General features: G+C 48.5%; 1 protein-coding gene across 1 annotated transcript in view; it reads left to right on the top strand.

Annotated features, from left to right (window-relative positions):
- DYSF (dysferlin) overlaps positions 1-14,369 on the top strand; it is a 132,878-nt gene that overhangs the window by 69,216 nt on the left and 49,293 nt on the right. Inside the window, 4 exon segments of the mRNA XM_048508779.1 lie at positions 5,837-5,938; positions 6,792-6,953; positions 9,571-9,736; positions 12,087-12,160. Of these exon segments, the coding sequence (XP_048364736.1) occupies positions 5,837-5,938; positions 6,792-6,953; positions 9,571-9,736; positions 12,087-12,160 (504 nt within the window).

Genomic DNA, 14,369 nt, shown 5'->3' on the forward strand with positions numbered 1-14,369 from the left:
CCCCTCATAACGAGAAGGGCATCTCGTTCATTGCAGAAGGTGCCTTGTTTGCCGGGACTGGAGGCTCCAGGTGGCAGAACCGTGGTTCCCTTGGACTGCCAAGTGGCACTCGACTGTGCCCCTGTTTTTGATTAGAATTGAAAAATTAAGTTGACGCTTGACTTAAAACGTCCTGCCCCTCCACCACTTAAGGTGGCCAGAAAGCAATATCCCCATTCCGCTGTTAGGGGATCGGATGCCATAAAGGACCAGTTGGGCTCCAGTTGCCTCTTTCCTGGGCCTGGTCTTTCGGACACACAGGGTGCTCCTTCTGGACTTCTCTGCCCTGCCTGTCTGCCTCTCAGCCCCCAGCCCCATTACTGACCCCGTTCCCTTCCCATCTCCTCCACAAAACCTGTCACCTGTGCAGGGTCTGAATAATCCTCGCTTGGCTCTGTTTATAAGCAATTATGATTGTTTACCTTGTTCAAGATTATTTAGCTGATTGACAGTTTTGTTTGTCATCAGTCAACCAGTTAATAAATTCAAAAAGGGCAGGAGACGTGGGGGGGTGGGGGGTGGAAGAGGATTTCTACCAGTGGTAATAATTGTGTGTTCGCACCCCCGTGGTGCCTCCTCTCCAAACTACCAGAGGCCCCGGGATGACACAGGTACACAGGTACACTTCTCTGATGGAACTGGAAACTTTGAAACTTTGTTAAACATTTCATTGATGAGAAATGTTGTTTAAAATGTTTAATTTTCTGCCCTCCTTAGAGCAAATCACAAGCATAGTGTTGGGAGATCCACACCTGGTGCGTGTGTATCCCTTGAAAAGTAGCAGAGTGCACAGAGGCTAAACACAGGGAAGCTACCTGAGCACAAACGCGTGGTTGAGCTGGCTAGAGAGAACTTCAGACACAAAAGAAAGTCAGAGTCATTTGTAGTTTCTAATCTAATGAAAAGAGTATTTATTAGTGAACTCCATTCTGGATAGAAAGGTGGAGAGATAGGGTCACTATCTAATCTAATCTAGCTGGATGGAGGCGGATGCGTAGGAGACACATCCTCTCCCTAGGCATGGTGAAGGTAAGATGGAGAGGCTTGAGAAGAAGGCGGAAGCAAGGGAGGAAGTCCCTAAGAGTATCAGTCTACATCAAAGGGATAGACTCAGCATGATAAAGGTGACAAATTCCTAAGTCCCCATCTAGCCACTAGCTCGCTAGTAAAACCCCTCTCTGCAGGAAACAGCGTAAAGTCCCTTTCTTCCAACACATAGAAGGGCTTGGTTTGTGTAATGCACACTAGTGAAACTTGGGCTGGATGTCAGGTTGAACTTGACTTCCTGGAAAATGTGGCTGTTTCCCCCCCAGATTTAACTTCCCCTCACAGTTGTTCAAAGTCTCAGCCTCTGTACTTTCCGCCAGAGCTGACCGGTGTGTCTCTTTGAACTGGAAGGCAGCCTCTAAGATTCAGCATATGTAGGAAAATTCTAGTTTAATTGAATTTTTAATATGTGGGTTTTGTTTGATTTTTAAAAACTCTTATTACTCACTCCAAGCCCTTGGGAAAGGTTGAGATAGAAATGGAAAACTGGCTAAATGAATACCTTGTGTGTGTGTTTGTGTGTGTGCGTGTGTGTGTGCGTGTGTGCATGCCAGGAGCTCGTAACGCCAGTGCCTGAACATCTCGGTGGGCTTCCAGCTTCTATTCTGGACCCTATTTGGGGGGCTCAGTTCTTTGAACAAAGGCCTGAATGGGTTGTGACCTTCGTCCCAAACACCTTAGGGCTGATGCCCTCAGGATATCTCTACAGCAGGGGTCTTCAAACTATGGCCCTCCAGATGTTCAGAGACTACAATTCCCATGAGCCCTATCACTTGGCCATGCTGGCAGGGCTGATGGGAATTGTAGTCCATGAACATCTGGAGGGCCATAGTTTGAAGACCCCTGCTCTACAGTCAACCCAGGTGCCAGTCCAGAGGTTACCATCTGTGTGCCAGATTAGGGTGAGCCAGTTGGGTTCCTCTTTCTTCATACTGTGATGATATGCCCACACAGGAGCCGCCGGTATCCCCTGTGCTTTAGCAAACAACTGATGTAAGGGAGGTGCCTTTGTTGTCATCAAGGCATGGCTGATTTATGGTGACCCCTCAAGGGGTTTTCAAGGCATGAGAAGAACAGGGGTGGTTTGCCATTGCCTGCCTCTGCATAGTGATCCAGGACTTCCTTGGTGGTTTTCCACCTGAGAACTAACCAGGGTAGACTGCTTAGCTTCTGTGCTCTGAAAAGACTGGGCTAGCCCAGGCCATCCAGGTCAAGAAAGGGGTCTTTGGGAGAGGTGGAGCTTAGCTACCTTGAAAAGGCTCCCCAGAAAGTTGTGTTTATATCTGAGCCTTGGGTGCTGCATGTCTCCATTCATGCTGGGCATCTTTAGCTGCCATTGATGCGGCATGTCTGCGTGTGGACGCTTGGGTGCCTTCTGTCCATGCAGAATAATGCACTTTCAATCCACTTTCACAACTGTTTGAAAGTGGAGTTTGCTATTCCACACAGTAAAATCCAGCTTCAAAGTGCATTGAAAGTGGATTGAAAGTGCATTATTTTGCATGTGCGGAAGGGGCCTTGGTTTGATTCTATCACATTCTACAGTAAATTTTTTGGAGGGGGGGAGATATCAGAGACACCATTTAAGTTTCGTGTTTCCTACCATCATATATGTACAGCCCACCATTTGATTGATAAAACTGAATGACACTCAGAATCCCCAAAGTACAATTTAATACAAATAGTTAAAAGCTGCACCTGGCAACCAATGACAGCTGGGGCGGGGGGGGGGGGGCAGGAATATGGGGGTGTTTGTGTCACATGTGCTATGACATCCCATCTGCGAAAACCGATCTGCAGGTCACATTGTTCTAGGAATCTGGGAAGCCATAGTGATTCCTAGAGCTATGTGGCATCACTTCCGGGTTTCCCCTGGAAGGGACATCAACAGCATCTTTAGAGGATAAATTTATCTTGCTGCTGCTTGGAGTGGCAGTGGGCAGCAGAAGGTGCTAGTCGGACAGTTCTGGCAACCCTGTTAGTCGCCCAGCTGAAATGAGATGCCAGACAAGGGCTGAAGTCCTGCAGGAGCATCCTTTGGCCACTCCATCATCCCCTTTCCAAGAGTGTATAACCGTCAATGGCTCAGTCTCTCTGGCTCTCCGTCACCCTCTTAACTCAGCTGAGATGGCTTTCCTGGGCTCTCCTCCTTCGGTGGTGAGCAGGGTTGCACTCGGGGCTCCAGCAGAGGCCTTGGGGCTGCTGGCCGGAGTAGCATCCTCGTTTCCCAAAGGGCGTGTGTGCGTGGCTGTGGTGTAGGAACATCCCTGGATGGCTGCCCTTGAATGCCTTTTTGTGCAACAGCATCACACGCAGACGGTGCGTTGTCCAAACTCCACCCTCGGTCCTTCGGATCGGTCGTTCCCCACCCAGAGATGCATCTGTGGTTCCAATTACCCCTGAGCAGGCCTGGCGCAGCTGTCACTCACAACAAGCTGTTTTGATTTGGCAGCTCCTGGCAACCGCCAAGGAAAATTGCCACTTAAGTCGGAGTGCCTCTGGCATGCCACCGCCGGGCCGCCTCCCTCTGTAGTCTCATGAAATGCACGCATGCAGGGGTCTATAAATAAATACGACCTGATCCGACGTTTGAAATATATCCGCCTGCTTAATTTAATGCAATAATACTTTCGCTTGGCAAGAGTTGACTGCCTCCTAAATTGCTTCCAACTGCCCTTGGTTAAAGGGCGCCTTTTTATTTCCCCCGAGGGATTTGCTGTGCTTTGGAGACTCTGAGCTCAAAAAAAAGATCAAGGTCAGGATGAACCCAAATTCACTCTTGGGAAGAACCGCAGCTTTGTGTCCCGGTCCCTGCATGTGGGAAGTCCAAGGTACAGTCTTAGCATCCCCACTGGGGCTATCTCACCTAGTAGGAGGTGGAAAAGACCCACCCACCCACACACACACATACACACCACCGCCACTGACTGAGAACTGCTATCAGGCAGTATAGACCCAAAGGATAAGACTGGTTCAATATAAAGCAGTTTCGTATGTTTGATTGGGGAGGCGATGAAGGAGAGAGAGACACACACACAGAGAGATGCAAACAGAAGCAGCTCTGCTGTGATCTTCTCCCTTTTCTCGAATGAACTGCGCAGAACCCAGATCTGTGGCTTTTTCAAGGCCCAACAGGACGGGATCTGGCAGAGCTGCAATGAGAAGTCCCACCATTCATTAAAACGTAAGGAACAGGCACAGGGTCTCCAGAGCTTCTATTTGCTCTACAGATAATATGAGGCTACCTAGATATTTCTTCCTGTTGTGCAGGTAGCATACCTGGGGAGTGGAAGCCCTGGGCACTGGGACAACGGGGCAGGAAAGAAGAACATAAGAACATAAGAAGTAGCCTGCTGGATCAGACCAGAGTCCATCTAATCCAGCACTCTGCTACTCGCAGTGGCCCACCAGGTGCCTTTGGGAGCTCACAGGCAGGAGGTGAAAGCAATGGCCTTCTGCTGTTGCTGCTCCCGAGCACCTGGTCTGCTAAGGCAATTGCAATCTGAGATCAAAGAGGATCAAGATTGGTAGGCATAGATCAACTTCTCCTCCATAAATCTGCCCAAGTCCCTTTTAAAGCTATCCAGGTTAGTGGCCATCACCCCCTCCTGTGGCAGCATATTCCAAACACCAACCACACGTTGCGTGAAGAAGTGTTTCCTTTTATTAGTCCTAATTCTTCCCCCCAGCATTTTCAATGAATGCCCCCTGGTTCTAGTATTGTGAGAAAGAGAGAGAAAAGTTTCTCTCTGCTCAACATTTTCTACCCCATGCCATAATTTTATAGACTTCAATCATCATCCCTCTCTCAGACGTCTCCTCTCCAAACTAAAGAGTCCCAAATGCTGCATCCTCTCCTCATAAGGAAGGTGCTCCAGTCCCTCAATCATCCTTGTTGCCCTTCTCTGCACTTTTTCTATCTCTTCAATATCCTTTTTGAGATGTGGAGACCAGAACTGGACACAGTACTCCAAGTGCGGTCGCACCACGGCTTTATATAAGGGCATAACAATCTTTGCAGTTTTATTCTCAATTCCTTTTCTAATGATCCCCAGCATAGAGTTTGCCTTTTTCACAGCTGCCATGCATTGAGTTGACATTCCCATGGAACTTTCCACTAAGACGCCCAAATCCCTTTCCTGGTCTGTGACTGATAGCACTGACCCTTGTAACGTGTATGTAAGAAGGACCCATTCTGATTGGTTCATTTTCTTCCAATGTTTTTTGTGAATAAAGAAATGGAAGTGTATCATGTTTTGATCTTCTGGACCCCCACGGCGGCATTTTGAAATGTAAGGGGTGTCTGAGCACGCCTGAGCACACACGAAACTGCTTTATGCTGAATCAGTCTCTCGGTCCATTGAAGTCAGTCTTGCCTGCTCAGACTGGCAGCTGCTTTCCAGGTCTTTCCCATCCCCTACTGCCTGATCGTTTTAACTGGGAGATACCTGGGATCGAACCTCGGACTTCCTGCATGCAAGGTTGATGCTGTTCCACTAAGCCACAGCCCCTGGATTTCTCAGTCTAACGCAGCTGTGACCTTGGATTTGAAGACCTCTACCTCTTGGGCCTAAGGCTATATTCAGCCTCTTAATTTTAAGAAGCCCTTAAGGTGCTTTGATTTCCACCACGAGAAGATGAGGAGAAAACTCCAGTACAGGATTCTTTTACAATTTTACTGTAGGTTTGTCTTGACAAATGAAAGCAAACTAACGTCCCTTTGGCTTTTCCTGCTCTCTTCATGGTCCAGTCTGCAGATTTGGATCTGCCGTATCCACCACCGCAGAGAGAAGCCAACATCTACATGGTCCCTCAAGGAATCAAACCTGTCCTTCAACGTACAGCCATTGAGGTGAGTGTAGAAGACGACACGCAAAGGTCATCAGCTGAGGGACCTAGAAAATATCCCTGTAAGCAGAAGTGTCGGCCCTGCATGGCTGTGTCAGTTTAGGCGAGTGATGGTGAACCTTTTTGAGACTGAGTGCCCAAACTGCAACCCAAAACCCACTTATTTATCGCAAAGTGCCAATACGGCAATTTAACCTGAATACTGAGGTTTTAGTTAAGAAAAAATGGTTGGCTCTGAGGCGTGCGTTACTCGGGAATAAGCTTGGTGGTAGTTGTTGCCTTTGCTTTGAAGCCAGCAACCAAGCTTACTCCCAGGTAAAGGATCGCACTTTAGTTCTTTGCATGAAAATCAGTGGGATTTAACAGCACTTAACAGGGCTACCTATACTGCTTCCCCAAAACTATGACTTAGGTTTAATGCTAATAATCGAGCCCAGCGGCCCAGGCCAGCCTAGATGTGTGTGTGGGGGCAGTCCCCCCCCCCACATGATGAACTCTGTTTGTGCGTGCCCACAGAGAGGGCTCTGAGTGCCACCTCTGGCACCTGTGCCATAGGTTCGCCATCACTGGTTTAGGCAAACCATTCTGGCAAGAAGCTTTAGAATCGTGAGTGCAGATAGGGAGAGAATCGTTGCCCAGCTTAATTGGAGACCAACATTTTTGGGATATACTTTCGAGAGCGAAATCACCTGTCGGAGCTTTGTCTCTTAAAAGCTTTTGCAGTGATAAACTTATTGGATCTTCTGGATGTTACTGGACTTGAATCTCCCTGTTCTGCTGCAGGCCAATATGGCTACTCTCTGAAACTGAAGTTGCGGTTTATTATTATCTTTTAAAAAAATTATTCCCAAGTACAGATCTTGGCCTGGGGGCTGCGGAACGTGAAGAGCTACCAGCTGTCCAGTGTCTCTTCCCCCAGTCTCCTGGTGGAGTGTGGGGGGCAGGTGGTCCAGTCCTGCGTCATCAGGAACCCGAAGAAAAACCCCAACTTTGATGTCTCCGTTCTCTTCATGGAAGTGGTGAGAGACCCTTGCCCCCTGCCCGACTCTTTCTTTCCTCCACTTGATGCGGGTCTTACAGCTGCTCCTCCATCTCCGTTCCCGCTTGAAGGAGTCCGCTCCCTGTCCCAGGGGGATTCTGTTAGGCAGCTCTGATTTTGATCAGGAAGGCGCCCCAACTCCAGATTGAGAAAGTTCAGCCACACTTCTCTAGAAGTTGTCCTGGGTCTCTTTATTTATTTATAAGTATTTATATCCCACGTTATACTAGCATCTCTGGGCAGCTTACATAAGATAAAAATAATGGAAAACCTCAATAAAAGCATCATCAATAAAGTATAATTAAAACAACAAAATAGCCTTAAAATAACCCCAACCCTGATCCCCCCCCATCCTTTAGACCAGAGGTCTTCAAACTTCCAGATGTTCAGGAACTACAATTCCCATCAGCCTCTGCCAGCATGGCCAAGTAGCAGGGCTGATGGGAATTGTAGTTCCTGAACATCTGAGGGCCATAGTTTGAAGACCCCTGCTTTAGACTAGCAGGTCTGGGAGGGGGGGGGGAGGTCAGGTAGGTTAATAAATGCCTGGTTGAAGAGGAAGGTGTTCACCATGCACCTAAACCCATAAAGGATAGGCGCATGGTCAATCTTTGAGGGGAGACTATTCCAGAATCTGGATGCAGTAATGGAGAAAGCCCTCTCATGTGCACCCACACCCTGCACCTTGGCGTGGGGAGGTATCCCCAGGAATCCCTGTCCCCCCATGGCCTTCCTGTTGTTGCTATCTAGGCCTTAACAAGACCAAGTGCTGTGCATGGTCTTGATAAGACCCATGCCTCCCGAAGAATTGCACTCTGAGAGACAATTGCTGGGGGAAATACACCATGCGCAATACACTTTATCTATGTAGACCTGTGGGTTTCAATTGCTTCAACATGGGGTCCTCTTCTAATCTTGCTCTGCTTTTTGGGACTTGCTTTCCAGGTAAATCTGTGCTATTTTTTCCCTTCCTCAACATCAAATGCAGGAGTGTCACATTAGTTAAAACCGAGCAAGTTCCTAGTTAGCTTTCCATGTTTAGCGTTTCTGAGTTTGTAGTGTTATTGAGCAGCTGTTTGTTGTGACCCATTTTGTACATTACAAGGAGGCAAATTGTTATTGGCCAGCCCACCCTGCTCCTCCTTTGGCTTCTGCCCTTGGAAGAGGACCACTGTAAACTCGTGACCTTCTGTCTGAGAGGCAGAAGTGCAGGTGGTCATTTTGCTAGGTTGTTGACCCATGCAGGATGCAGTCAGAGAGGGGATGCCGTTCCCTGCAGATTCTGCTTTTGGCTGGGAAGGCACTGAGTCCCTTTCATCCCCTTTGCTTCTTGCCTGCTGCTGTTGAGGAGGAAGCACGCTGAGGTCCCCCACTGCATGATAAGTGGATGTGAATCAGGTTGGGGGCTGCCATCTGAACTCACAGTGACAGATTCGACAGGACATTGTAGGCAGTGCTGGGATTCAGCCGGTTCGCACCACTTCGGCAGAACCAGTTGTTAAAATGGTGCTTGTAAACAGTTGTTAAATTATTTTAATCCTACCACTGACTGTAGGTAGATTCAAAGAGATACTTAATTAGCAGAGATGCGGAAACCAGCACCCAGGGGGAAAAAGAAGACAGCCAGAGATACCTTGAGTTGCTTTTATACAAAAATAGTTTACTAGCTTAAAAGGAAGGGTTAGATGGAATAAAACAACAAAGTAAATGCTGTACTGCTCTGTTACATATTTACAGTAGTAGTTATACTTAAGACTTCATCTTGTCTTTCTGTCTATCTTTGACCATGTGGTCTTCTGCTACAAAAGATAATGACGGAACAAAGACAAGTTAACTTTATAACTTCTGGTCTATGAGCCTACCAGCAATGGTGGTCTGACTGACCAATAGCTAGTGAGTGCCCCCGCCTCCTTCTACATTTCGGGCCCACTACCATCTATGGGCCCATTCTTTTTCTCCACTTCTGGGAGAGTCTAATAGGAATTGTTGCGGGCATTGTTGTTTGTCGTTTATTAATTGCTGCATTTTAACTTAAATTATTTACAGTCCATTATGTAATTGTTATTTTATGTTGTTCACTGCCCAGAGCCCTTCGGGGGTTGGGTGGTCTATAAGACTGATAAATAAATTTATAAATAAATAAAATCAATAGACTAGGTCAGTGGTGGTGAACCTTTGACACTCCAGATGTTATGGACTACAATTCCCATCAGCCCCTGCCACAGTCCCCTTCAGAGACTTGTTTACATACAGACAGTTAACCCTTTTGAAACTGAATTGTGACAGATACTTGCAAATACCAACAGGCACTCATCATGAAAAGCAGCGGAGGGTGGGGGGCATTTTATCTCTGGCCCATGGTGCAAAGCATTTGGGAGAGTGCAAAAGAACTGTTTAGGGCCAAGATTTTAAAATCCTGAGGCAAAAGGAGAGGAGGAAGTGAGAATAGTCATGAATGAGAAGGAACGGTTAGCTGGGCTTTTTCAGTCCCCTCCCCTGGCATCCCGTTTGAGCTGGACCCCCACCAGCCGATCTGCAGCTCTTCAGAGATGCGCCCTCCCCTCCCTCTGCCCTGACTCTGCCCTTTCTCCCTTCAGCGCTTGCCCAGGGAAGATCTGTACTGCCCGCCCATTGTCATCAAAGTCATCGACAACAGGCCCTTTGGGCGCAAGCCCGTGGTGGGGCAGTGCACCATCCCCTCCTTGGAGGCTTTCTGCTGTGATCCCTACACCGAGGAGGCGGAAATTGCTGCAATACAGCAAGGTAAGGTGGAGGCGCCTTGCGTTTCAGCCTAGAAAGGAGCAGGTTTGGATAGGCGCATCTGTGTCTTCGAAGTCCCTCATTCCATAAGAGGTAACCTGGTCCCTCTGTTACCGATCCTGACAGTCATCCGGGAAAGCTGACATGTGCAGCGCATGCGCAGACATTCTCACGCATGGCAGTGCTGCCGTGGTGTCATGCGAGTTTCATGGCATTGCTTTGAGTTTTGGTAAATAAACTACAACAGCTGTTACACTCTGGCTATGGGCCTTTCCCCACTTACCTTAAGCCCCGCGCTACTCTCCGAAAGTAGCGCGGGGTCCCCTGGGACTCCTCACAACAGGGGCGGCAACAGCGCAGCCACCCCAACGCTGCCGCTACCGTGCCCCCTCAGTGCACGGAATCTCTGGTGCTCTTTTAAACGATGCCTTGTGATGACCCTGCGCAGAGCACGGGGTCGTGGGGATGCCCGGGCGCGCACCAGGGATGCCGCGCGCAGCATAGGGGGGATTAAGGTAAGTGGGGAAAGGCCCTATGATAAATCTCTCAGATGCATATATACACACACGAACTTATATCATTGTTCACCTCATATATTTCATTAGTTCTAATCACAATCACATATTTTCAAGTAACATCCAAAAGGTAAGTCCAAAATCATCACAGGTAAATCCAGGATCATCAATGTTGAGCCAGGTAAGTATTCCGTTCATACTCTTCCATAAATTCAAATTTCCATACAGGTAAGTGTCCAATCTATAAACACTATAGACACTTGGACACAATTAGCTGCAATTCGTATGGAAGTTTGAATCATGGAAGAGGCGACACCAACTATGAACGAATGACTTTACCTGTGCTCAAGCTATGTGATTAATGATGATCTAATAATGCTCGAGGTAATTTAATATTCTAAAGTTGTCGACAATATATGATTTTGAAGAGACTCTACCTTTTGGATGTTACTTGAAAATATGTGATTGTGATTAGAACTAATGAAATATATGAGGTGAACAATGATATAAGTTTGTGTGTATATATATGCATCTGAGAGATTTATCATAGCCAGAGTGCAACAGCTGTTGTAGTTTATTTACCAATATTTACTGCTGCACCCCTTCGTTTTGTAGATTGTTTTGAGTTTTAACGTCACTTTGTGAGCCAGTTGGGAGTTGCAGCAGGATTTTCCTCTTCCCAGTTGCCAAGAACACAAGAAGAACGATGCTGGACCAGACCAAAGGCCCATCCAATCCAGCATTTTCTTCACAAGACCCATTTGCACAATAATTTTTGATGCCAATCCAGGCTGCTGGTGTGCCTGCGTATCTTGAGAATGCTATAATATGTGTCCACAATTATAAGTCCCTGAGTCTTACTCATGCTGAGACAAAGCGAAACCCAGAGGTGGTGGGCGGGGGAGCCACTCTGAAAGTCTGGAGCCACCCTGAAAGTCTGGTGCCTCTATCTTCAAAAATGTAGGCAGCCTGCCTACACACTCATAAATTTTCCATTGGCTACAATGGAGCAAAGTCACTGCAAAACAAAGAATCTTGGGCAAATTTCTTGGGGTGCCTGGAAGTGGTGTATTTTTAAAGCTAGTGACACCAAAATTTCAGGGTATCATCTGGTAACTATTCTTATGATGCCACCCAAGTTTGGTGAAGTTATGTTCAGGAGGACCAAAGTTATGGTCCCTCAAATGGGTAGCCCCCATCTCATGTAAGCTCCCATTGAAAACAATGGGGATGGGGCACGCCCTTTGGGCATCCATAACTTTGCTTCCCCTGAACCAAATATCACCAAATTTGGGTGGTATCATAAGGACAGTCTCTGGATGATACCCTGAAATTTTGGTGCCGCTAGCTTTAAAAAATGCGCCCCCTGCGGCCAAAACGTGAAAAAACACTTAAAATTTTTAAAAAACACAAACGACCCTGAAATGTTGACGCCCCCCCCACGTGACCAAGTGGGGGGCGCCCGGGGACATAGGGCACCCTCTGTCCCTAGGCAGGTACGCCACTGCCGGGGGGTGGCACCTGGGGCAAAACCTGCTCCAGGCACCCCCTCCCCACACCCGGCTGAAGGAGCAGGCTGGCGGAGTGGGGCTGAGGGAAGGGGTGTGGGGGCAATTCTCCGCCCCCCACATGACCAGTTGGGGCGTGCCCAAGGACATGTGACCCCACATGTCCCTGTGAGTGCTCCGCCTCTGGTGGAACCATTTCTAAGGTGGCTTTGAGGGACGTCAGCAGGAATAAACTTGTCATGGGATTGGGAACGAAGACCGCCGGGAGGCCTGGTTTGTAACCCTGACCCACTGCCTTCACCTTGCCTCTCCCCTTTTTATATGTTGCAGATGACGTGAGCATCACTCCTAGAGATGACGTGCTGATTGAGATCGATGACAAAGAACCTCTCATTCCTATCCAGGTAATGGCGCTCCCAAGCAAAAACGGGAAAGGGTCGGAGCCCAAAATACAGGTGGGATTGCCAAGGGTTTGGCTCAGTCTGTTGCAAAAGGTTGCCATCCAAGCAGCACTGCCCATTGTGGAGGCAGGAGGTGTGAATTTTCAGACCCCCTTGATCACATGGGTACCATTTTCCTTTGGTATCCCCTTACAGCTTGTTGGTATTTTGCAAGAGTCTGTCACGCTTCAATGATGAAAGGGTTAACTGTGTGCATGCCAGTTAGTTACTGAGGTCACAGTTAATGGCCCGTCTATTGATTAAGCTATTGGTCAGTTTTGCCCAGCATTGCTAACGTGCCACTGGCCACGTAGACAGACAGTTATAAAGTATGTTTCTTTGTTTGAGTAGTGAAGCCGCGATATTGCAAGACAGCCGCCATGCGAGACCACAAGGCAGAAGCATGTAACCAAGGGTAGGGCTAGAATAGAAGAGGCTTTCCGCACTACAGAAGGGAGCTAAAGTCGACTTGGTTCCCTTCAGTGGGGGACGATTCCAGGCTGTCCGCACAGCAACTTACTTGGCCCCCTGGAACCGAGCTAAGCAGGCGGGATCATCTTGGTGCCTGTTTCGCTCCTCGATCGTGATTGGAGCTTGTGTTATCACGGGAAACGGGAGCGTTCCTTTTTTTTTTTTTACAGTTTTTACAGTTTACAGTTTACAGTTACATGCCTGCCATGACTCTCCCGTTCTGCGCATGCCACAAAAGTGGCTCCTGATTGGTTGAACGGATGAGGTGTTGTTTCGATGCGTCCGCACTTCGAAGCTTCGAAGCGGTATCGACCTTGTTCCAGCAGAAAGGTGCAGTTCATAACTGCGACAGGGATGTCGCAGTTCTGAGGGGGGGAGGGGCTGAAACAAAACAAAGTTGAGCTCGGTTGCAGTGTGGATACACTGAGGTGAACCTAGATAGAAACCAGTACAACTCTGTCAGTGCGGAAAGCCCCGAAGTGTTCTTATTTTCTTTCCCTGTAACCCTCCCTAATAGATAGTAAATTCATTTATATAAAACAGCAACTGTGTATCGGTCTCTTTTATGCTGCTCTGCTAATCGTATTAACTTCGTAAGCCAACACAGCTCCCTCCCTGTGTGGCCGGTGAGCTTTTGAAAAGTGCCAGCCTGGAGTCTAGCTCCAGAATATTCTAGTGATGCAGCAGATACCACTGATTCTTAAAAAGACAGACACCCTACAGAAGTGCACGGGTGCGGGAGCAGTAAGCATGAGAGGAAATCGAGGAAGTCTAGCAAACACTCCATCCCGGTTGCAGATGCATGGAGGGGCATCCTCAGTGTCTGGAAGAAACCCGGGATACCTTTGGCTGAGCTGGCGGTGACTTCCCCGCTCTGTCCCCGCTCTCGGCTGCCTCGCATTCCAGCACATGCCCCCCTGGCTCCCCGGGCGCACGCCTGCTGGGCGTGGCCGGGCATTAGGCCAGCTCCGGCTCCGGACCCCCCCCGGGCTGCCCATCTTTCTGCCAGGCTGCTCCCTCATTAAAGCTTTCAATTTTGGAGCAAGCTGCTGCGAGAGCTACCCATCTGCCGCTGTGCCACTGTTGAAAAACACAAGGCGAGCTCCGCTCAGATGTGGTGCTGTAGCACGGGGGCAGCAGAGCTCAAGTCGCGTTTACCAAGCACACCTCGTCACCACTGGCAGCACACAAGAGCTGTGTCAAGGCGAAAGCACCCCTCCTTCTGGGGGCGCATTACCATCACTACTATCTCGAGCAGTTGCTGCCAGGAGACAGAGAGAAAGATTATGGGAACGTTCTGAAGGGCCAGAAAACTGGGTTTGGGCTGCAAATGAGCTGGGATTGGTTTTCACAACGAGAAACTCACATGTGCAATTTTTCGAAGTGAGATTTATTCAGGGGCGCACCAAGCCAGGTGTTCCTTGCAGTTGGGCGTGACTCAAGAAACGGGTCGCGGGACAGACACTTCGCTTGCTGCCAGGATCATGGAGCAGATGCCTCTTCCTCCTGGTCTCCCTGAGATTGGGATGTGTTGGCATCCTGCTTTTAATATTTTTGCCAGACGACTCTGGGTTATTTTGGGTTCCCTGCTTTCGCCCGAGTGCTGTGATGAGGCTCAGTCAAGTTGTGGGATCTCGGTGGAGCCTCTTCTGGGCCAAACGCCACATTGCCTCATTCATCGACGATGCCCCCACGTGCGCAG

This window comes from Sphaerodactylus townsendi, linkage group LG10 (genome assembly GCF_021028975.2).
Source record: "Sphaerodactylus townsendi isolate TG3544 linkage group LG10, MPM_Stown_v2.3, whole genome shotgun sequence".
Lineage (NCBI taxonomy): Eukaryota > Metazoa > Chordata > Lepidosauria > Squamata > Sphaerodactylidae > Sphaerodactylus > Sphaerodactylus townsendi.